The sequence below is a fragment of the Chrysochloris asiatica genome, unplaced genomic scaffold (genome assembly GCF_000296735.1).
Source record: "Chrysochloris asiatica unplaced genomic scaffold, ChrAsi1.0 scaffold00026, whole genome shotgun sequence".
In the NCBI taxonomy this organism is placed as follows: domain Eukaryota; kingdom Metazoa; phylum Chordata; class Mammalia; order Afrosoricida; family Chrysochloridae; genus Chrysochloris; species Chrysochloris asiatica.
This window is the reverse complement of record NW_006408544.1, coordinates 18,444,542-18,468,782: the sequence shown is the minus strand read 5'-3', so window position 1 is coordinate 18,468,782 and position 24,241 is coordinate 18,444,542. Positions and strand designations below refer to the sequence as shown.

At 43.1% G+C, this 24,241-nt stretch overlaps 2 protein-coding genes across 2 annotated transcripts; both read left to right on the top strand.

The window, feature by feature from the left end:
* The first annotated feature begins 9,695 nt into the window (after nucleotides 1-9,695).
* Nucleotides 9,696-16,503, top strand: MAGOH (mago-nashi homolog, proliferation-associated (Drosophila)). Its single transcript, XM_006839785.1, has 5 exons — nucleotides 9,696-9,806; nucleotides 12,011-12,069; nucleotides 13,813-13,923; nucleotides 15,359-15,441; nucleotides 16,242-16,503. Exons 1-5 carry the CDS (start codon nucleotides 9,719-9,721, stop codon nucleotides 16,339-16,341), a joined length of 441 nt encoding a protein of 146 aa, XP_006839848.1. The 5' UTR covers nucleotides 9,696-9,718; the 3' UTR covers nucleotides 16,342-16,503.
* A 1,286-nt stretch (nucleotides 16,504-17,789) lies between these two features.
* On the top strand, nucleotides 17,790-23,754 carry LOC102832965 (chromosome unknown open reading frame, human C1orf123). The gene is made up of 7 exons (XM_006839866.1): nucleotides 17,790-17,918; nucleotides 19,779-19,835; nucleotides 20,190-20,271; nucleotides 20,459-20,490; nucleotides 22,099-22,176; nucleotides 22,829-22,894; nucleotides 23,677-23,754. Exons 1-7 carry the CDS (start codon nucleotides 17,790-17,792, stop codon nucleotides 23,752-23,754), a joined length of 522 nt encoding a protein of 173 aa, XP_006839929.1.
* Nucleotides 23,755-24,241: the final 487 nt, after the last annotated feature.

The window sequence follows — 24,241 nt, the reverse complement described above, 5'->3', positions numbered from 1 at the left end:
TGCAAAAGTGTGACAGTGCATAAGGAAGATCCTAGAAGAATTGATGCATTTGAGTTATGGTGTTGGAGAAGAATATTGAAAATACCATGGGCTACCAAAAGAAGAAACACATCTGTGTTGGAAGAAGTGCAGCCAGAGTGCTCCTTGGAGGCCAGGATGGCCAGACTTCGTCTCACACTTGGGACATATTGTCAAGAGGGACCAGTCACTTGGGAAGGATATCATGTTTGGTAAGGTGGAGGGTCAGAGAAAAAGAGGAAAACCCCCAGCGAGATGGATTGGCAAAGTGGCAGCATCAGTGAACTCAAGCGTGGCAACAATTGTGAGGTTGGCCCAGGACTGAGTAGTGTTTTGTTCTGTTGTGCATAGGGTCGCTATGCATCGGTACTGACTCGATGGCACCTGACAACAACAACAACAACAGGGGTTTATAGGGTATGGAAAATTTAGGAGGTGAAAGAATTACAGCTTCAAATTTTCAGTTGATAAAAGAAATCTGGAAGCTTTGTTCATTCAGGCTATGCACCATGTGCACAGTCCTGAATCTGCAGAAATCCTCTGCGTCTGCAAACACTGTGCTATAAAAAGTAATAATGAAAAAGCCACCTGTGTATACATATAAATATATATATATATTTAAAGATATGAAGGTTTTGATATCTTTTTTTTTTTTTACAAAAACTACAAGAGAAAACAAACTTGTACAAACCATGCACTCTTAAAATGTTTTGTTCTATACTAGCTATTATTAATTTGGGGGTGAAATAACAGTTTGCAAACTCCATCACATTGTACCCAAGTGGAAGTTTTTCCTTGTCTGTGTTCTCCCTCCCCCTCAAATTACCATATCAGCTGTTAACAGGCATGTCAGATGTTTGCTCACACTAACCATTTCTGCTCTTTTTTTCTTTTCATTCCAAGCTCCCATAGTTTCTGTACTCAGTACCCTTTGCAGTCTGGTTTCTCTTCCAAAGGTGCAGGTACTGAGGTGGTGTGCTGTACCGCCCTAGCTGTACTGAAAACTAAACGCGGACATTTGTAAAATCGGTGCACTGTTTCTAGAGAGAGATTAAATTCATTTTTTTAAACCTGAAAAGTATTGTTTTGTTGTGATGTTTTAATGAGGGGGCAGTGGACTATCATAGGTTGAATTCCTAATGTGGACCAGGTATTTTGCGGAAATTATCTCAATCTTCATGGAAAGTCTGGGGAGACAAGTTTTATCAATGTTATCCCCATTTTATAGACAGAGAAATGGATAAAGTAACTGCCCAAGTTCATGGCTATTTTTAGTGTTGCCAAAGAGCAATTGCACCTATACAATTCTCAACCCATTTTTGCCTTCTCTGCCCCTTCACCTGACTCAAATTTTTTTGTCCTTGAGGACTTCACTTAGGTAATGCCTCTTCCTGGAATTCTTCCCTAATCTCTCAGATTGTGGTAGGTAACAACTCCATGCCACCACAGCAATTTATGCCTAGTTCTAGCCCCATACTTCTACCCAGTCCTGATTCCCATACTAATGAGGACCTCATCTCCTTGATCATAAACCTTGTAAACATTTCCAGACCTTATTTTCCTCATCCTGGAAAGAGTTCAGGTAGTTCTATAGTTACAACACATTCAAATTACAATGAACCAAACTTATAACCATTTATTTTTGTTTATTGTTAGTAATACACATTTCATACAGTGTTGTAGTATGAAGCACATATTACTAATAATAAAATAATTACAGTATAATTTGCTGATGTTATCATTTTCAGATGTTTATATGCAAGGCCTCCAACCTCCAAAGAGAAATAAAGATCAGATGTGGAAAGATAATAGTGGGTAGGGGGTGGACGGGTATTCAACTCCCATTAGAACTTGCAACAGTCTTTGCAACATACCCTGTGGTCAGTATTTAACACTCCTTTCCTGGGATGCACTTATTTTGGTTTCCATGACACCACAGTTCTGGATTTCCCCCAACCTTTCTGGCCATTTCTTAGCCTTTGCCCACCCTTTGGTATTCCATCTCAAATCCATTCACTTTTTGATTTCTACTGCCACTATCTGAATACAAGTCAACATCATCTGGAATTACCAGCACCATGAATTTTTAACAACTGCAGGACTTCAAGGTTGATTGTAACCAGGCCAGCAGTTCAAACTTATCAGTAGCACCTCGGAAGCCCTATAGTGGCTCTCTATGAGTTGGGAACTGATTTGATGGCACTTAAGGACAGCAACAATATCATACCTCTGGTTTCCCCATAGTGGGCTATGGTTGTTCAGTGGTAGAATACTCACCTTCCACACACAAGACCTGGTTTCTAATCCCAACCATCATTGTCCCTAAGTGGAGGGTTTTGCTATGATGCTGAGTAAGTTTCAGTAGAGCTTCCAGTCTAAGGTAGACTAGGAAGACAGGCTTGTTGATCTACTGAAAACCAGCCAGTGGAAACCCTTTTGATCACAATGGTTTGATACCCAACCAATTATGGGGATGGAACAGGATCAGACAGCTTTTTGCTACATTTGTGCATGGGTTCGCCAACAGCCTGGATCCAGCTTGATGACAGTAACAGTTTTTCAATTTTCAAATTTAATCTAAAACATGGCTGCAAGAGTGATCTTTCTATAGCAAAATAGGGGTGGAGTAATAAAGGCACGAAGTAACTGGCTTATAAATTTTCAAGAGGGAGTTTCATTTCAGAGTGTGTGGGGGAAGGTAGAATCCACACTGAATCGTTTTCATGGTGTCTAGACAGGTTTGGTGAAAGGAGATGGGGATGAGATTCTTAAGATTCAATAATGAGTAGTTGTTATGATTAATTTCGATTGTCACAACTGTAAAGGTCGAAGTTTTGTAACAAAAAGCGGGGAGTAGTTAATCTTACAGTCCAGGAACAGAGGACCCTAGGTCCATCAAGGGAGAAGAGCACAAGCGGAATATGGGACCCTATCCAGAGAAGCAGTGACACCAGAGATGATGACATGGAGAAATAGAGCAGTTGAGGACTCTAGACTCATGGAAAGAGAAAGGCTGTGTGCTGACGGCCAGGACCCTTTGGTTTAAATTATTATATATTCCTGAGTGTTTTTTGGTGCACAAACCTACCCCCCCCCATTAAAAAAAAAAAAAAAAAAAAAGAAAAAAAACCATACAGAAGGAATGGTAGCAAATACTGTTAAATGATGCACGGAGGGGATTGTAATCATTGCAATGAAACAATGAGTATAAAACCAATGTTCTCCCATGTAAACTAGCAATCCACAAAAACAGAAAAAGTGATCTTTCTAAAACACAATAGATCTCATTGTCACTACCCTTTTCTATTGCCCTGCGTAAAGCCCTGCAAATACTATTGGAAGCCAAACTCTAAATATGACTTTGTAATTATTTGCCTTTGGCTTCTTTTCCATCCTAATCACTCACTAGTCAGTGATGGGGCATTAAAGAATTCGTGGAATAATTCCATTATCTTTTCATTCTACTTTTCCACAAGCTTTTTGAAGTCCCTTCATATATTCTAACTACGCTGAACTTCTCTCAGTTCTTCCAATGAACATGTTTTTTTATAGCTTTGTTTTTTGTGGTTGTTGTTATGTGCCGTGGAGTTGGTTCTGACTCATAGTGACCCTATACAGGGTTTCCGAGGCTGTAAATCTTTACGGGAGCAGAAAGCCTCATCTTTCTCCTGCAGAACAGCTGGTAGTTTCGAACTGCTGACCGTGAGATTAGCAACCTGATTTGTAACCACTACGCCTTAAATATATTGTTCCCTCTGTCTGGAACATTTCCTTTAAGAAGTCTCCTCTTAGAAATGCCAAGGAAACAAGAATGACTTTTATTTTAAAAGCAAGAAGTTGATGAATTTAAGGTCAGCAAGTGAAATGGCAGGCTTCTGGCTGCAAAAATGAGTGACTCCAAGGTCAGCAGGAAAGATAACAAGCTTCTGGTGACGCCCAGGATCATTAGACAATATGGCAGGTTGCTGGCTCAAGTCCCCAAACTGGAGGTCTTATGAGAAACCAGATGCAGGGTCCAGACCCAGCAAAAAGCAAGCAAGCTTTGACCCAGTGTCTAATATATTGGAAGCAGACCACACCTCAGGAAACTTCCTTTCGACTGACTGGCTTGCTCAAAGATGACCTCATGACAGGAGTGATCACATTATATTAGATCTCATCATGGGAGATTGCTATGTGTTGACTGTCAAATCACTGAAGTTTGACACATAACTATCACAGTCCTGTGCCAGGATCAGCTGGGACTGGACGGATATGATCCCTAGGATTTTCTTGGTTGATTTTCAGAAATACATTACCAGATCTTTCTTCCTAGTCAGGAAACACTGCTAACACCAGTTCAGCCGCGTAACAACACACAAGCCTCCACTGAGAGCTGGGTGGTGGCCACACTTGAAGTACATTGGCTGGGAATCAAACCAGGTCTCCCTGTAGAAGAGTAAACTCCTGCCACTGAAACAAGCTCTGCCCTCCAACCTAAGGTCTGGCGGTGGTGGTGGTTGTGTGCCACCAAGTCGGTTCTGACTCATAGTAACCTTGTATAGGGCTTCTGAGACTAAATCTTTACAGGAGCAAGGAAGTTTCATCTTTCTTCCACAAAGCAGCTGGTAGATTTGAACTGCTGACCTTGTAGTTAGCAGCCCAGCTCATAATCCACTATATTACCAGGATTCCTACTAAGGGGTTTATTAGGTGCTTAATGCATGATGAAGGAGCCCTGGTAGCCCTGTAGGATAAGCACTGGGCTGCTTGCTACTCACAAGGTCAGCAGTTCATATCCACCAGCTGCTCCAAGGGAGAAAGATGAGGCTTTCTGCTCCCATACATATTCATGGCCTTGGAAACCCGATACAACATTGCTATGAGTCCAAATCAATTCAGTGGCAGTGTGTTTAGGTAGTAGAAATCCCTGGCAATTCTCTTGTGTTTTTTTTTATACAATTCCCTTGTTGCCAAATCCCATGTTTTATAATACAAATGTCTTCTGGTTTTATAACTATTTATAATTTGCAAAGTATTTTCTAAGACGTTTTTTATCACCCTGACAATAGTTCTGCCAGGTGTATAACTTCTGCTCATTTTAAAGGTAAGGAAACGGAGATCTCAAAAGTTGAATCAGCTCATTTAGGGTCACAATGAATCACTTGTATGTAAAGAATTATTATAATCTAGATCTTCAGTGTTGTTGTTTTTTCTCCACCACAGCCACTGTACTACACTCGGCTAATAATGTTCTTTTCAGGAGAAGAAACTGGGAATGAGAATCAGGGCCACTGGTTTGGTTAACAGAATAGTATGCAGTTACAGTCACCAGTCCCTAAGAATGATGTCCTCTCAGCACTATCCAGAGCCAACTCCATTTCCCCTCTGTGGTTGGAATTTAGATGAGCAAAGCCTACTTCTATAAGTAGCATTTTGAGTGCCCTTGGTTTAATGAACTTGAAAATGTTTTCCACAGCCAGAAAACCTTCACAGAAGTCAACCACTTTGGTCTGAAACAATGAGTCAACCTTTCCTCACTTGGGGATCTTTACAATAAAATGCCAATGCTCAGGTCCACCATCAGAGATTTTGATTGAATTGGCTTGGCATGGGGCCTTGTCTTAGTCCGGGTTTTCTAGAGAAGCAAAACCAGAGAAGTATGTGTATATATAAAGAGAAAAGTTTATTATCAAGGGAATGGCTTAAAATTACAGAGTCTCATGTCCCTGGCAGAAGAGAGTCCCTACTATCTGTCCGTTATATTGGGAGCAGGCTGCACCCCCAAGGAACCATCCCTTTAATTGATTGGCTGCTCATAGCCACTCATCATAGAATTAACCATGCCTGTATTACGGTTCATCACCATGGGAATAAGCATATCTTAATTACTAAACCTCTGGAGATCCTGGCCTTGTCAAGTTGACACAGAACCCTAACCATTACAAGCCTGGACATTTTTCAGATGCATACCAGGTGTTTCTAATGGGGCAGCCAGAGCTGAGAATCACTGCTGGTGATGTAAATAGCAAACATCAATGCTCAGCTCTCTCCAGCCATGAGCAGAAAAAGGCCCCAGCAGCAAATTATATCCTAAACTAACTTGTTAAGTGCTGTTGAGTCGGTTCCGACTCATAGCGATGCTGTACAGGGTTCCCAAGAAGTGGCTGGTGAGCGCCACACCAGGGCTATCCCTGTGTATATGCCCATCCCCTTCTCCCTCGGATCAGGGAACTGGTCAGTAGTTACAAACAAGCTTAAACATTTGTAAAATGTCTCTTTGTGCAAAGCCAACTAGCTTCTTGACAATGAGCAGAGATGGAGCAGGTTGGAGTGCCCGGGTCCCAGTCCTAGCTGTTAAAACCACAACTAACTGGAGCTTCAAGAATCAAAGTGCCTACTGAGGTTGAAAACCATACACAGGGAGACATACTATTTATCACCTCAACATTGTGATTTGTACCCACAGCCCTGCCTTGTGACAGATTTCCATATCTTTGATGAATGATGATTCATTCCCGATACGTTATTGTCTATTGGTATTAGGTGCCAACGAGTTGGTTTTGACTCATAGTGACCCTATGATGAAATACTGAAATTGTCAAGAAATTCCTTTCACTTGCATTCACATCCAAGCTAAGGAAGGTAGCAGTCAAGATCAAACAACATGCTGCAAACTATCTCTTTAAAGTGTTACATACAAGCATAGATGTCATTTAGAAGATTAAGGTGCTCCTGCCACAAGCCATGGTATGCTTAAGCTGGTCAAAGAATAAGAAAGACCAAGAATTGATGTATGTAAGTCATGGTTTGGGTGAAGAATATTGAAAATTCTATGGTCTGTCACAACAAATCTGTTTGGGGGAAGTACAGCATAAATGCTCCTAAGTAATGAGAATAGTGAGACTTCAGTTTGCCTACTTTGGGCACATCATTGTTGTTGCTTTAAAGTGTCATCGAATCAGTTACAACTCACAGCGATCCTGTATAGGGTTTCCAAGGAGCGAGTGGTGGGTTTGAACTGCCAAACTTGTGGTTCAAATTGACATTGCAGTCCAGCACATTATCCTGTAGTACCACACCAGGGCACATCATTGTTGTTGTTGTTGGTAAGTGCTATCAAGTCGGTTCCGAACCATAATGACCTAGTATAGGGTTTCCAAGGAGCAGTTGGTAAGCTTGAACCATCGACTGCGGTTCAAATGACTTTACAATCCAGCACATTAACCCACAACGACACGCCAGGACTTCACATAATTAGGAGGAACATTTCCTGGAGACCTGGATATCAAGTCATGTATCAAAAAGAAATGGTTGATGTTCAACGTTTCAAGAGAGAGCATATGATCAAGAGTCAATAGTATTGAAGGAAGAAGTCCAATGTGTACTGAAAGCCTTGGTAAAGAACAAGGCTCTGGGAATTAATGGAATACAAATTAAAATCTTTTAACAAACTGATGCTGCATTGGAGGCACTCACTCAACTATGCCAAGAAATTTGGAAGACAGCTACCTGGCCAACTGATTGGAAGAGATCCACGTTTGTGTCCATTTCAAAAAGAAGTGACCCAATTAAATGCGGAAATCATTGGACAATATCATTAGTATAACACACAAGTAAAATTTTGCTAAAGATAATTCAAAAACAACTGCAACAGTACAATGACAGGGACCTGCCAGAGGTTCAAGCCAGATTCAGATTAGGACATGGAATGAGGGATCTCACTACTGATGTCAGATGGGTCTTGGCTGAAAGCAGAGAATACCAGAAAGATGTTTACCTGTGCTTTATTGTCTATGCAAAGGCTTTTGACTGTGTGAACCATGACAAGCTATGGACAACATTGTGGAGAGTATTCTGGAACAATTAATTGTGCTCATGAGGACCTGTACGTAGACCAAGAGGTTGTTGTTAAAACAGAACAAGGGAACACTGAATGGTTTTAAATTAGGAATGGTGTGTGCCAGGGTTGTATTCTTTCACCATACTTATTCAATCTGTATGTTGAGCAAATAGTCTGAGAAACTGTATTATATGAAAAAGAATGTGACATCTGGATTGGATATAATCTTGCTTGCTGAATGCAAAGAGGACTTAAATTACTTACTGATGAAGATCAAAGACCACAGCCATCAGTATGAGTTTCACCTCAGTGTAAAGAAAACACAAATCCTCACCACTTGCCAATAAATAACATCGTAATAGAGAAAAGATTGAAGTTGTCAAAGACTTCATTTTGCTTGGATTCACTATCAATGGTCATGTAAGTAGCAGCTGAGAAATCAAACAACATATTGCATTAGGTAGACCTGCTGCAGAAGACCTCTTTAAAATGTTCAAGGGCAAAGATGTCAGTTTGAGAACTAAGGTGCTCCTGACCCAAGCCATAGTATTTTCAACAGCTTCACATGTATATGAAAGTTGGACAGTGAATAAGTAAGACTGCAGGAGAATTGATTCATTTGAGTTATGATGTTGGAGCATATTAAAAGTACCATGGATTACTAGAAGAACAAACAAATCTGTGTTGGAAGTACAGCCAGAGTGCTTCTTAGAATCCAGGATGGCCAGACTTCATCTTTCATACCTCAGACATATTATCAGGAGGGACCAGTCCGTGGAGGATAACATACTGGTAAAGTGGAGGGTCAGCAAAAAATAGGCAGATCCCTAATGAGACGGATTTACACAGTGGCAGCAGCAATGGGCTCAAGTGTAACAAAGATTGTGAGGATGGCACAGGACCAGTGTTTCCTTCTATTGTGCATAGGGTTGCTATGAGTTGGAACCGGCTTGGCACCTAACACAATTCCTAGAGAGCGACATCATGCCTAATAAAGTAGTTGTTGTGTGCCATCAAGTTGGTTTCAACTCATAGCGACCCTGTACACGATTTCCAAGGAGCAGCTGGTTGGTTTGAACCACCTACCTTGTGTGGGCTGGTGAAAAAGAATAAGTACCTCAAAAAGATGGATTTACACAGTGGCTGCAATAGTGGGCGCTAACATAACAATTATGAGGATGATGCAGTATCAGGCAACCTTCCCATCTGTTACACAGACGGGTCCTAGCCAACTCCATGTCACCTAACAAGATTCAGCGATGATGAAGCCTTGCCTGATTCACAGTGCCAGGGGTTGAGCTTGGATAATAAGGCTCACAGTGTCAGTCAGGGTCTTCATGTGTTACCGACTTCAGGGTCAAAGCCCCAACCCAGAGTTCGTCAGACGACTTCTAGCCTCGCTAAGGAGTTCTGGTAACGAAGTGGTTATGAATTGGGCTGCTAACCTCAAGGTCAGCAGTTTGAAACTACCAGCTGTTCCTCCGGAGAGCGAGATGAGGCGTTCTGCTCCCGTAAAGATTTACAGCCTCGGAAACCTTATGCAGGGTCACTATGAGTCGGAATCGACTCCACGAAACACAACCACCACAAAAACAACTAGACTGAGCGGATAAATAAAGCTTTGATCCCACCCCTGGACCAGAGGGGTGGGGTAATCTCGTTCCCGCCTCTGGACAAGAAGGATGGGGCAGACCCCACCCTCTTCCGGGTAAAAGGGGCGGGTCAGTCTAGCTCCCGCCTAGGGGAGGTAGTTGGAGGGCGAAGTAGCTGTCTCCACGGCAAGCGGTCGTCGTATGCGTCACTTCCGTGCGCCTCCTTGACGTCATTGTCAGGCGCTTACTGCGGCCTTACTTCGGTCTCCATTGGGTTTTACTAGCCATGGAGAGTGACTTTTATCTGCGTTACTACGTGGGTCACAAGGGCAAGTTCGGCCACGAGTTCCTGGAGTTTGAGTTCCGACCTGACGGTAAGAGATGCCCGCTGCGGGGACTAAGCCTGGGGGCAGGCGTGTGGGGACGTCGGTCCGAGGTATGGAAAGTGCTGAAGATTAGACAGAGATCCGTGTAGCGCAGACTGAAAGAAACGCTCTTGCGTAGCCCTACTGATCCTTTCTTTGTACAGGGCTTCTACTTAATGACTTTTGAATTGGAATGCTTTTAGTTTTGACGAGTGTTCTTGCCATTAGCTGCAGAATGGGCAAGAGCGGAAACAGGGCTACTTAATGGGCTATTTATTAGGAGACAGAGTTGTAAAGACAAAAGGGGTGTTGGTTACAACTAGGGTGAAAATGGAGAGGAGAATTAAAAATATTATTGGGAACAGAACCAATGGGTCTTTGCTGATTGATACCATTTAGGGAGAGTCTTTTGTGATGGAACGAGGAATTCAACATGACAGAAAACTCCCACTAAATGGAGATGAATCTGACAAACACTGATGGTGAGGAAGACAGGCGGGAACAGTGTACCGGTCTTCCCCGTTATCCGAACATACTCTTGTTTCTGTAAAACTTTTCATAAATGGTGTAAAGTGAAGGTGCAATTAGCATTAATTTATATGGGGGGATTTTTTGAGAGTTCCCAGGCCCCCCAGAAATAGTCTACCAAATGATACCAAAATAACATAAAATAGTGCTAATAACCGTGTTTCAGACACAATGTAAAGCTGTGGTGGCTTGAGGCTGAGTGTAGTTCCCGGAGAAAGAGGTTGGTGACACCACTCTTGGTGCTTGGCTGCACGCTGCCTCAAACGGTTACCCACAAAACAACTGCTAAACGCTGATTTTGCCTTTCTTTTTCGTAAAATCGAAAATCTTCGGATTTCTCTGTTAACAAAAACAGGTCCTAATGTAGATAAGGAGCTCTGGTTACAAATTGGGCTACTAACCTCAAGGTCGGCAGTTCGAAACTACCAGCCATTCCGTGGGAGAAAGATGAGGCCTTCTGCTCCCGTAAAGATTTACAGCCTTGGAAATCCAGTGCAGGGTCGCTATGGGTCGGAACCGACTCCACGGTACTTACCAACAACGTAGGTAGGTCTTTAAGAGTAAAGTGTCATAAAGCAAGCTCTCAAAAAGCAGGGAATACCTGTAGTAGGTACTGTGGTAGAAAGAAACAGAGGGGGCACCAAATCTAGCCTGGAGTTCAGGGAAGGCTTCCTGAATGAAGTGACTTGAGAGAGGAGGAAGATGGATCTTTAGACGTGGTAAGAACTGGCTAGAAACAAGAATGCATTTTGAGCAGCATTAACAGCAAAGGGTCTGAAAACCAAAAAAAAAAAAAAATCATGGGATGTTTCTTGGCGAAACGAAGCAAGTTAGGTTAATTCCAGCTTTGCCAGAGCAGAATATTGCAGGAGTGAGGCTTTAAAAGGCAAGTAGGGCTCCAGTTGTCGTGCTAAGAAGTTGGGAATTTTCAGGCAGGTACCTGGGAGCTACTGGTAGCATGAAAGCATGAATGTAATCTAATTAGATGGGTCTGTTACTTGGTCACTTTGTCCACTGTATGGAGAATGAATTGAAAGGGAAAAGACAAGGAAGGGAAACATGGAGACACAGTTTTAGCTTTTTTTTACACTTGTGCCTGTTTTGAAAACCCTCCTAGGGTCACTATGAATTGGACTCAACTCAGTGACTGGACTTTGTCGGATATACCTATTTGTAAGTGAGGATATTAAGCCCGTGAGGTTTGATTTGCCCAAGCTCACAGAAGAGCCTGCTTATATTATTTTAGTGCACCTGACCTGCCTTTTACATGAAATATAGTTCAGTGTCAGCTGTATATTTGGGCTGTGTGCGGCTGTTTAGCCTACAGTGAAAAACTAAAACTAGCATTATTTGAAACACTAAAAATTTAAATAGTAAATCTTTTAGATAATATGAAGAGAAAACTGGATACATTTAAGCCACACAGCTGGTAGTCTTGGTAGCTAATGATGCTTTGTTGTTATGTGCCGTGAAGTCAGTTCCGACTCATAGCGACCCTGTACAGGGTTTCCGAGGCTGTAAATCTTTATGGGAGCAGAAAGCCTCATCTTTCTCCCGCGGAACAGCTGGTAGTTTCGAACTGCTGACCCAGAGGTTCGCAGCCTGATTCGTAACCACTACACTACCAATGATGCTTTAGTCGTGTGTTTTATTGTATATTGAATTTGTTTTTTTGCTCCTTGCAGGGAAATTGAGATATGCCAACAACAGCAATTACAAAAATGATGTAATGATCAGAAAAGAGGTGAGCCTTCTGATAGCCCGTCGTTTAACTACAGTTCAGATTTTTGCTCTGTGTTGTCTTTGTTCTTTCTGAAAGTGGTATTGATACAAATCTTCCCTGATTTTGTGTTTTCTTTCACAATGCTGAACCAGTTACTAGTAATTTGGAGTCTGGCAGATCTTGGTTTGAATCCTGAATCTGTTACTTAACTAACCATATAATCTTGAGTCCGTTTTCTGGCTGAACTAGCTGACTCAGTTTCCTCATCCACAAAAACAGAAATAGTAAAATCTGCCCTCCTTGCAACTGTTTAGTGCTCTTGTAGAACAAAATATGTTATACTTCAGTGCTTGGTATATTTCCTTTGGGAAAGGGAACATGGGAAAGCAGTTAACATTCATTGAATGCTTGTTAGATAACATGTTACATATACCAAGGGGGCTTCAAAAAGGTAGTAGAAAATGGAATTAAAGTTATTGGAATTTTTTAAAGAGCATTTTGTGTACGTACAACAGGACAAAATGTTACCAAGCCTGTGTCTTCCTCATGATGTTCAAGTCCATTGCAGCTCTTGTGCCAATCCACTGAGCGTTTCCATCACCCTCATTGAACTTTGCTTCACCGAACACGATCTCCTGTAGCAATTGATCCTTCCTGGTACATGTTCAGAACAAGCAAGTCAAATAGTGTTCTGTCATGATTCATAGGCTTTTACTGGCCAATTTTTTTGCAAGTTGGTCACCTCTCTTGATCAGGGAGTTCTGCTGAATCCTGTCCACCATGGGTGAGCCTGCTAGGATTTGAAATACTGGTAGTATGGTTTCCAACTTCACAGCAACATGCAGGAAGCCACCCCAGTACAACAAACTAATAGACAGGTGGTGGTGGTGGTTGTTATGTGCTGTGGAATCAGTTCGGACTCATAGTGACCCTATACAGGGTTTCCGAGGCTGTAAATCTTCACGGGAGCAGAAAGCCTCATCTTTCTCCCGTGGAACAGCTGGTAGTTTGAACCGTTGACCGTGAGATTAGCAGCCCGATTCGTAACCACTACACTAGGTAGATATCCCCTTTACAGAGAGGAAAAATGAAAGCTCAGATATTAACTGTGGGTCTTGTTTAAACTTAACTACCACTAGTAAGAAATACAGTGAATTTTTCAATAAATCCAAACCTCTCATTGTTTCAAGTCCACATGCTCAACTCAGTTGTGATTTCTACTACACCATAAAGGTTTTTTCAGAGCTGTTCTTTTTTTTCAACCACTTTATCACATTTGAAAATGTCTCTGCACTCACTATATTTTCATAGTATTTAATTAAGCCATTCTTTAATTAAATGCTCACATATGAGCATCTTGTTTTTGTTTTTGTGGATTAGTATAGTATGCTAAATGTATTTTGAAAGACCTGGCTCTCTTTGGAAGCATGCCATCTAGTTAAAAATCACCAGGACTTGAGGCCTTCTTAGGTATTTAGTGATGACCCACATCTTGTATTTTGAGTTCAGGTGTGCTCTGGATTTGTGGCAGAGAAAGTATGAACAGGGTGTACAAAGAAGTGGTAACCACTACATGGCACTTCTGACCCTGCCCCTCTTCTCTAGCATGCTGTCCATGGTCAGCCTAAGTGTCTTCCCACAAACAGGTTCCAGAAACATGTCTCTAGGAGCATTCATTTTATCTGCCGTCTCTACCTGAGTCAGGGAATACCACTTGAATACTTAGGGATACCGTTCAAATTCTGTTTGTTAATTTGCTTTCAGGCTTATGTACACAAAAGTGTGATGGAAGAATTGAAGAGAATAATTGATGACAGTGAAATTACCAAGGAGGACGATGCTTTGTGGCCTCCTCCAGACCGAGTTGGCCGACAGGTAAGCAGTTTAGTAACTTACCTCTAGAGGTGCAGAAACTTTACAAATGGAAGATGAAATTGCAGCTCTGCACATAACATTGAGCCTACCATTTCAGACCCTTGACACTGGCAAAAATGAGCATGTGCCATTTCAAGCCCATTGTTGTTAAGTGCTATTCAGGTGGTTACAACTCACAGGAACTCCATATAGGATTTCTGAGGCTTTAAGTCTTTGTGAGCGCAGAAAGCCTCATGTTTCTCCTGTGGAGTGGCTGGTGGGCTCAAACTACCTACCTTGTTTGCAGTCCACTTACAGTGACAAAAAGTAATACCAAGTATTAAAAAGGATAAGAGAAAAAGGGAGATATACTACTAGTAGGAATAAAGTTGGTACAGCCATTTTAGGGAGTGATTTGATAATATTTGGCAGAATTAAAAATACTTAATATGCTACTTGTAGACATTTTCATAAGTGTGCTTCCATAAGGAAATACTCGCAATGCATTTAAAACAAATGAACTAAGTCTGTAGTGATCAAAATGCATAAATCTCAAACACAGTGTTGAATTAGAAATGTTAAGATAACATATAGCATGATCACTTGCATAAAAACTTCAAAATACATTACCAATACTCTAAAAACCTAAGAAAGATTATACTCCAGCTTCAAGAAGAGTGGGAGGTGAACCCAAACTTTTTATTTTTTATTGCCTTAAAATCTAATGCAAATATGACAAAACATTAATATCTTAAATCTGGGCAAAATTGAACTGGTTTTCTCTAATTTCTGTTCAGATTTTTTCATAATTAAAAATGTAAGTGAAAAAGAAGTAGAAAAAGAGAAGGAAAAAAAAAGTTAGGCCCACTAGAATGTAAATTGCACGTCAGATTTGTGTTTGTTTTGGTTGGTCTTACTCATCTTTCCCAAGCACTGAGAACAATCCCAGCACACAGTAGGTCTCCCATACGTATTTTTTGAAAGTTTATGATCCTTTTGCTATCTAAAAATTGAGACACAAGTAGCAAAGATGGGCTCAAACCCAAGCCCTGGATGGAATTTTATCTTATCCCATGTTGCCCAGATATGTGGATCCTTTGGTAATCTGAAAGCACAGTTCTGTCCATGTCACTCTCCAGGCCGGGTATTGTGAATAATGAAAACTCACACAAAACACTACTGAAATTATCCCAAATCTCAGAAATAATGGGGCCTCATGGGTACAACTTTCTCTAATAAGAGTATGAGCTTTTCAAGGACTAAAACAGAAATTATATCTACAGATAGTATCTCTGGTATTATTTGTAGATATAAATACTGTTACTACCAGGGAATCGTTTGGTGTGAACTGGGCTCCCTGTAGAGAGTTTGTGTGCTTTGGGTAGATGATAAACCCTTCTCCTGTGTGCTTGATGAAAACTGGTTCGGCAAGATTTTTTTTTTTTAATGTTTCTAGGAGCTTGAAATTGTCATTGGTGATGAACACATTTCATTCACAACCTCAAAAATTGGTTCCCTTATTGATGTTAATCAGTCCAAGTAAGTGTGCATGATCCTTATATCCAGTTATATCTGTTTTGGGGAAGACTGATGGGAAATCTTTAGCCACAGTGGGAGCATACTGGGCAGATGTGATGTAAAGTGTAAGGCAGAGATACGGCAACATTGTTCCCCTCATTAGAGAGAGACTGAAGATTCTTTGAAGCCTTGATTCTGTTGCCTTTGGTCTTTGATTTTTAACTTCATGTCCATGGGAACAATTTTTTTTTTTAAGGATTTGGGATTATATATGGCGTGATCACCTTCCTTTGGACTGCCTTTGTTCACTAAGGAATCAAGCCAATGATTCCTGCCTCATAGTACTGCTTAGTCCTACCTAAATTTTATTTAGTTTTCCTAATTCTGAAAATAGTATGTGCTCAATGTAGAAAACACAGGAAATATAGAGAAGTAGAAAGAGGGAAAGTTTCATCTTTTTATTAGTTAGACAACTACTGTTGATATCTTTTTTTTTTTTTTAACTTTTATGAATTGAGTGAAGGTTTACAGAGCAGATCAGCAGTTTTACATTCAGCAAATCATATACTTTGCTTCAATACAATGATTGCAATCCCCTCCTGAAGAATTTCTAGTCATTTTTTCTTTACAAAAAATTATTGATGCTATTTTATTTTTTTCACTTAATATAAGCATATCCACATTAAAAAAAAAAAGTTTAAATGACCTCATTGCATTTTCATGTATCATTTCTTTCTTTTTTAATATTTGAGTTAGTTACAAAATGGTATTTTCTGAAGCTTTTCACAACTTTTAAAACGTTTTTTCTTCTTGTGTTTTAGGGATCCAGAAGGCTTACGAGTGTTTTATTATCTTGTCCAGGACCTGAAGTGTTTGGTCTTCAGTCTTATTGGATTACATTTCAAGATTAAGCCAATCTAGATTGAATACTGATGTGGACATGAGGGGTGTGGGGGATAGTTGTTTTTAATTCCCATGAGCAGTACATTTTTGTGTATATCAGGGTGGTATTTTTTATAAACTATAAGTGATTGTCTTTAATAAATATGTGATAAAATCCAATTTTTATTATTTTATAAAGACTCCATGTGAATGGAATGTCCATGTGAGCTCTTCTCAACTACTTTTTAAAACTGAACGCACTAAGTATTGCCCAAAATTTTAAGCAACTCTCTCTATATAACTACCTATTTACAGGAAATAAGAAAATAAAGTGCGAGAAAGATGAGGTTTCTGCTCCAGTGAAGATGTACAACCTCAGGAACCCTGAGAGGAAACTCTATAGGATATGCTGTTAATGCTGTCTACTTGGTTCTGAAATTATAGTGACCCTGTATAGGGTTTCTGAGGAGCAACTGGTAGGTTTCAACCACTGACCTTGCAGTTAGCAGTCCAGTGCTTATCCTAGAGTGCCATACCAGGACACCCTATAGATGTAGTTTCTCCAATAAATTGCAAGGGAAGCTGAAATGGAATGGTAACATGTTACCCCAAAACTTGAGTCTGCTGCCCTGTTCCTTGTAAAAAGCAACGCCCAAAGCTCCTATGTAGTTTGAAGTGCCCTGGACAAGGGGACAAGTAAAAACAAGATTCAGTAAACATAGAAAGATAAGCAAGATGGAAGTCCAGAGAAGAAGAGGGTTCAGTTGTGAGCACATGAATAGGACGAAGGAAGGAGGCTTAGAAGCCAAATCTGGGAGAAGGAAGAAGGGAAGGTACAGGTTAGTGCAGATCGCTGCCATCCCCAAACCGACTAGGCTGCTGGACAGAATGACCGACGTGACCTGAGAAACCTCAGCGGTCAGGCAAAGACCAAATGCAGAGCTGGGTACTGGAAGCAGAAAAGTTAAGCGCCAGGAAAGATAACTGGCAAAGGTTCTAGCAAAGACTGTCTGCTCGCTGGGGTGTTCCTCAGACTAGCTTAGTGTTGGCACAAAATCGGCTTTTAGTAAATACTCAAGGAATTACCGATCTCTGGAGGCCGGTTTCAGCGGGTCTGAGAACTGGTTAATTGCAGACTCTTTACTGTCACATGTTTCATTTTACTGAATCGATAAAAACCATACAGGTAATGATTGCAGCGCATCGCAGAGCACGCCTGGTCCTTGGGGCTCCGCCCTTCTCCCGCCCCTGTCTGGCAAAAGCTAGAGGCCCGGCACCACCAGTGCGCAGGCGGCGCTCGCCTTTTACGACTGGCCGGAAAGTAGCGGCCACAGCCCGCACTAGACTGTGCTGAGCCACTATGGGGGTGAGTTGAGGTCGCACCGCTGGGGGCAGGGCGGGCGAAAATCTGGGAGCCAGGAGGGGATGAAAGGAGCGGGCTCGTGCTGAGGAACTGGGAAGCCGAGCTTATTCTGGGCGAGGCGGGGATGGGTTCGGCGCGTTTGACGCTGTGGCTCTGGCCCTCTTCTCAGAAAATCGCGCTGCAGCTCAAAGCCACGTTGGAGAACGTCACCAGCCTCCGGCCTGTGGGCGAGGACTTCCGGTGGTACCTGAAGGTGCAGCTAGAGGGGCGGGACCCTAGGACAGAGGGAAGATGGGAGGAGCTTCCGAGAGGCTGTGGGCTGCTTAGCGGTTGAGGGGCAGGGCGCGGGCTGGCTGACCCGGGAAAGGTTCCCCATCCTGGTAGTTGTGTGATTTACTGGTTGATCTCAGGATTGAGCGAGCGAGGTGCTTTCTTCCATGCCAGATAAAAATATTTCACCAAACATTAAATGCTCTTTTTTTTCTTCCTGATTATAACGTTATATATCTTAAAGAATGTATTGGTTAATCCTTACTTGACATTGTTCTGGAACTCCTCCGTTTAAATTTTCCCTCCCTTTCATAGCTTCTAAGTAGACAGGAAACAGTGCTACTTGAAGGGAACTTTTGTGATTATTTATTAATAATTTCACCTTTTGGTTTCTTGATTGTTGTTGTTATTGTTAAGTGCAGTAGAGTCGGTTCCGCCCATAGGGTTTCCAAGGAGTTGCTGGTGAGCTTGAAATGCCGACCTTGCCGTTCAACCGGCTTTGCAATCTGTCGCATTAACCCATAGCGCCACACCAGGACTCCTTAGTTTCTTGATTAGATTTCATGTACTGTGAAATCCTTTGTTTAGTGTTATACTGTGGCTCTGGTCAGCTAACCATGAGGTTGATGGTTCCCTTGGAAACCCTATATAGGGTTGCTATGAACCGACTCTATGGCACTTAACAACCACCACCCCTTCCTTACCTCTCCACCCCACTGGTAAATGTGCTACGTGTATTGGCGTTGTAAGATAAGCACTGGGCTGCGAACCACAAAGTTGATGGTTCAAACCCACCAGATGCTCCTTGAAGACCCTATTTTTTTAAAGGGCTACTATGAGTCAAAAAGGAGCTCTGGTAGCGTAGTGGTTACGAATTGGGCTGCTAACCTCAGGGTCAGCAGTTTGAAACTAACAGTGGTTCTGTGGGAGAAAGATGAGGTTTTCTGCTCCTGTAAAGATTTACAGCCTCGGAAACCTTATGCAGGGTCGCGGTGAGTTGGTACCGACTCCACAGCATATAACCACCAACCACCATGAGTCAGAGGAATCCTGGTGTGGCACTGTAGGTTGTTAATGCACCAGACTGCAAAGTCGTTTGAACTGCAAGGTCGGCATTTCAAGCTCACCAGCAGCTCCTTGGAAACCCTATGGGCGGAACGGATCCGACGGCATTAACAACGAGTCAGAACCAACTCAACAGCACTTCACAACAACAGTGGCATGACCTACAGAGGTCCTCCTCTTATCCAAGCAATTAGAGGCGCTTCACTCTCCCAGATCCCAGAATTCCTCCTAGTCTAAATCCAGCTTCCTTCAGTACTCTACAAAATCACTGTCTCCTTCAGGAAACCTTCTCTGACCAGCTTTATTTCCAAATATTTGAAGCCCAAGTTCTAGCACTTATTTGGGAAGTCAATGTTCATTAACTTCAATAATTAACTTCAAGTCAATGTTCATTAACTTCTCTCCTTGCTAGTGAAGGAGATAGAGAAATACAGTAAAAGCAGAGTGATAAATACTTAGAACCTGTGGAAACACAGAGGATGTTCCTAATCCAGCAGAGTAGATGAGGGGCCTGTCAAGGCCATTTCTGTACCACATGATCCTTGAATCCCCAGTTAAAGCTCTTCTTAGCTGGACATCAGCATGAGAAGCAGCTTGGCCTGTTCTTCACCTAAAAGAAGTTAGGTTTTGCCTTGGTTGGGGTTGGTTGTAAGGATGAGGTGAGATTGCTGACAGAATGATGGGTTATTAATAAGCCTGCTCACCTCAGTTTTCTTACATTTTCCTCTCTCTGCCAACTGAGAGCAGCTGTTTGACTAATGCTCTTTTCTCTCCTAAGATGAAATGTGGCAACTGTGGTGAGATTTCAGAGAAGTGGCAGTACATTCGGCTGATGGTAATGGCTCTTCACACTGTCGTGTGCACACACACACCAACACACTTACACTTGTAGGCCAGGGGCTCGGGGAGTCTCTCTGGACCCTGCTTTTTATGGTTTGGGGGATGACAGTCATCATTGTGAAGCAGTGAAACAACAGGCACCTTTAGGATGTGAGACAGAATTCAAAATCTAGGGAATTTGAATTTTTCTTCAGTCTCTAGCAGTCTCCCCAGGATTCCTGTCCTAGCAAGTCACTCACCTTCTGGGGGATCTTGATCTCTTCACCTGAACACTCAGTGGTGGGATTTGATCTTGGGACCCTTGCAGCTAACTGGTATGTGACCAGATGATCTGTTTGTCCCTCACCAGGACAGTGTGGCACTTAAAGGAGGTCGAGGCAGTGCCTCCATGGTCCAGAAGTGCAAGCTGTGTTCTCGGGAGAACTCCATCGGTAGGTCAGGCATGAACACTGAGCTCTGTCAGGCTGGACCCCCGTTTCTTAAGCAGACCAAAAGCAGGCTCATGCTATCTGTGGGTGTTCCAGCCTATGCAGGGTAGGCCTGTTTTCCCAGAACCACATCTGGGCACCTGAGTGGGGCCAGGGTGGAGACTCAACTTTATCTTCTCTTCTGTTGCAGAGATTTTGAGCAGTACCATCAAATCTTACAATGTAAGTTTCTTATTACAGTGGCAGGCGTGGTGGGATTTAGCCTAAACTGGGAGGCCTGGTCCTAGAGTTCTAGCTGCATCCGCGTGATCTGCTCTGGGACATTTGTTCATTTACTCACTCACTCACTCACCCAGGCGTTTATTCACCACACATTGACTGACTGTTAGCTAGGGAAAAGACTTCATAAACAGACTGTTTATGTGGGTCTCTCGGGATCTCTGAGCCAGCCTGGCTGCTTAGTTTCCGTGCTCACAGTGCTTGCCTTGTCTACTTTTTAAGGGACTCGTTAGTCATCTTTAAATCCACTGGTAGGATAGTCCTCTGAATAGTGTTCCCCTTGATATTATCTATGATATTAAGTCGTTACATTGTACTATGTCTTAGTTATCTACTGCTGCTAAAACAAAAATGCTTTAACAAACACATTTCCTCACAGTTTAGGAGACTAGCAGTCCAAATTCAGGGCCCATCTCCAGGAGAAGGCTCTCTGTTGGCTCTGGGGAGAATGTCTGTCTCTTTTCATCTTCTTTTCCTTGGTTCCTTGGCACTCATGTATTATATACAAGGGGCTTCAAAAGTTACTGGAAATTTTTCATTGTTTTTAATTCCTTTGTTCCATGAACTTTTTGAAATCCCCTCATATCTTCCCTTCCATCTGGTTGCTTAATCTGTGCTTTCATATCTTAAATGAAATTGATTTAAGGTAGACTAAACTAATAGTGGAGTCCTGGTGTGGCACTTGGGTTAATGCACTGGACTGCAAAGTCGGCGATTCAAGCACCGCAGCCGCTGAGTCGAAACTGACTTGATGGCATGTAACAACAATAGTCCAGAAGTGTAACAAAATAGCCCAAAAGGGCCTTGTACTTTGTGTCTGCTAGTTTATTTAAAGGGCATTTGTTTCATATTTATGTGATATTTAAAATGTCTCTCAACTTTGGACGTTAAAGAGAGAAATTAAACGAGGATTCACCATCGAGGAAATTGTGATCTAGCATAAGAGACAGACCATCAAACAGAAGTGCCCCACCCATGCCAGCAAATGAATGCAGTGGCTGCTAGAATGAGACTGTTGGTTGGGGTCTAGAGCCCCTGGGTCAGGAAAGGGTGACAACTCCCTCAAAGGTACCTCCTCCACTCGCAGCCTGCTTCAGGGCCTGTCAGTGAGTCCTGTGCCCTCAGCATGGCAGATGGTTAGTTAGCACAGGTCTGTGGCTCTGTGTCTTGGGACTGATGGTATGATCAGAGACTTCATACCTTAACATTCTTACTTGTGTTTTGGGTATTAACTCTATACATCGTCTATTGAACATAGCACTGAACTTCTCCTTTACTTGCAATTTCAAATTCTGACAGGAGACCTGCAGAGGTTTGACAGTTGAAGAGCCTTAGGCCCAGAGGGGAAGAGAGGCTCAGCTCAGCCTCCCAGCCAGTTGGCTGACCCCAGAGTCCACACTTAAGCACGTATGTCCATAGAAGGTCTCATGGAAACAGGAGCCCAACGCAGGCTCCTTTCAGAAATCATCCACTTAGCAGGAAGGGCAGGTGCCATGGAATCATCTTGAAGCCCTAGCTGGGGCCCTCCTCCTCAATACCCTTTTCTTCCAGGCTGAAGACAGTGAGAAGTTCAAGACAATAGTAGAGTTTGAGTGCCGGGGTCTCGAACCAGTTGATTTCCAGCCTCAGGTGCGTGTGTCTTCCTGGGGAACCTGTGTCTGGGGAGGAGCTAAAAGAAGTGAGAGCAGAACTTCGCTTCCTACTAAACCATGGACTAGGGAGTCTCTTTCCAAGATGAACAGTAACTGTCATTTATTAAGTGCCTGCTGGATGCTGGGCACCGTCCCCATCACTTTGACATGTCACCTCATTTAGTCCTCTCAGTAATCCTACGAGATTTCTCATCTGAGTTTTCAAATGAGGAAGGAACCGCAGGGTCACACAGTTGACAAACAGTGGAGGGAGCTGTAATCTGAACCGCGTCGTGCCTTCTCTAGAGTCGGTGTTTGTCCCACTTTACTAGTACAGTGTGCTTCCGGCCCAGCAGATCTGCGATGTCATCCCCATTTCATTAGAAATAAATCAAGGTCCTGTAGCACATCACAGGTAGTGGGAGGCTGTGCCCCAGCCCTCATGCCCCACGGTCTAAGGCTCTAGTGTGGAGGGATCATATGAGTTCCAAGGGAGCTGCCACGCCCTGGGAACTCAGCAGTTAGTCCAAAACAGCTGTCCACACTGGCTCTCTGTCACCCTATCCCAAAGGTGCTTCGAGAAGAGGCCATTCCTGGCCAGGCCAGTGCCTCCTTTCCTCAGGCTAACTGCTCCTTTCTGTCACCTGCAGGCTGGGTTTGCTGCCGAAGGTACGGAGTCGGGGACTGTCTTCAGTGATATTAACCTGCAGGAAAAGGTACGGGTCTTGGGGCGCTATAGGGTACTAGAGGGCAGCTGGTAGAAGTATTCTGTGGGTGAATGAAGCTCATCATTGGAAAGCTGACTGACCCTTGGAGTCGGTTGGACACATGACTGCTCTGAAAACAAGGAAGCTTTGTTCTTGGGCCTTCACGGAAAGACAGAAATTTCAATACACTATTGTGATTAAGTGCCGTTGAGTTAGTTTTGAGTCATAGTGACCCTGTAGGATAAACACCAGACTGCTAACTCTCAGGTCTGTAGTTGAAACCTACCAGCTGCTCTTCGAAACCCTGTGCATGGTTTCTCTGAGTCGAGACCAACTTGACGACACTTAACAACAGTCAGCTTTTCAAGGAGCAGTTGGTGGATTTAAACTGCCAGTCTTGCAGTTAGTAGTCCAGTGCTTACCCTATAGCACCACACGAAGATTCCTCAGTACACGTTAAGTGCCTTTGAGTCAATTCTGACTCATAGTGGCCCTGTACAGGGTTTCTGAACAGTGCTGACCCTACAGTGCCACACCTGGAGCCCAACACTTAGCACCTAGTATCTAGCATTTATTGAGCTAGGCCTGTGTACAAAAATGAGGTTCAAAGGAGTAGTGGTTTGCCCACAGTCACAAAGCTGGGAGAACTGGAGTTTAGACTTGTTCAGGATCACACGTGTTCATGAACATCAGCGGCCAGGCCTAAGCTGGAGTTCTCCCGTCGCAGGCCTCTACTCCCCACACAGACCTAGGCTACCTCGTAAGGCTAATGTTACCTTGTTGTTTCACAGGACTGGACCGACTATGATGAAAAGGCTCAGGAGTCGGTGGGAATCTACGAGGTCACACACCAGTTTGTGAAGTGCTGAGCCCTCTCTGCACTCTGCCCCTAAGAAACTGAGGAGGAAATACCCCGAGCCACTGAGATTGGTGCCCATCATCTTTGTCTCTTGGCAGCTGTCCCAAGTCCCCAAAGTCTTGCATGCTGACCTGTCGCAGCTTCCCAAGCCCCCAGTAAAGCCCCTGTTCAGGCTGTACTGGTGCAGAGGGGGAGTCAGGCAGCAGCGTAAGAATGCCCGGAAGAGGTCTCTGACTGTGTCCTGGCACCGTCTCCCAGTTTCAGATCGTGCACCTGGTCCGTTTTCTCAGACGGAGAGCAGCAGCTTAACCCAGGGGAGCGTGGGCACACCAGGCACATTGGCACCCGTGCCTGTGCAGTCTGCTGAGCCCAACAGCCCTCAGCCAAGATCTGCTTTAGCCCGGAATCCGTTATTAGCGTCACTTCAGATCCTGGGACTGAAAGGGATTTCAGAGTTCAGCAGCATATCTCTGCAAACTTCCTGCCTGATGGTCATC

Coding starts and splice junctions, on each gene's coding strand:
- LOC102832965 (XM_006839866.1), top strand. CDS start 17,790: ATGGGTTCGGCGCGTTTGACGCTGTGGCTCTGGCCCTCTTCTCAGAAA. Junction 17,919..19,778: donor ACTTCCGGTGGTACCTGAAG/GTGCAGCTAGAG, acceptor TTCTCTCCTAAG/ATGAAATGTGGCAACTGTGG. Junction 20,491..22,098: donor GTACCATCAAATCTTACAAT/GTAAGTTTCTTA, acceptor CTTTTCTTCCAG/GCTGAAGACAGTGAGAAGTT.
- MAGOH (XM_006839785.1), top strand. CDS start 9,719: ATGGAGAGTGACTTTTATCTGCGTTACTACGTGGGTCACAAGGGCAAG. Junction 12,070..13,812: donor ATGTAATGATCAGAAAAGAG/GTGAGCCTTCTG, acceptor ATTTGCTTTCAG/GCTTATGTACACAAAAGTGT. Junction 13,924..15,358: donor CAGACCGAGTTGGCCGACAG/GTAAGCAGTTTA, acceptor TAATGTTTCTAG/GAGCTTGAAATTGTCATTGG.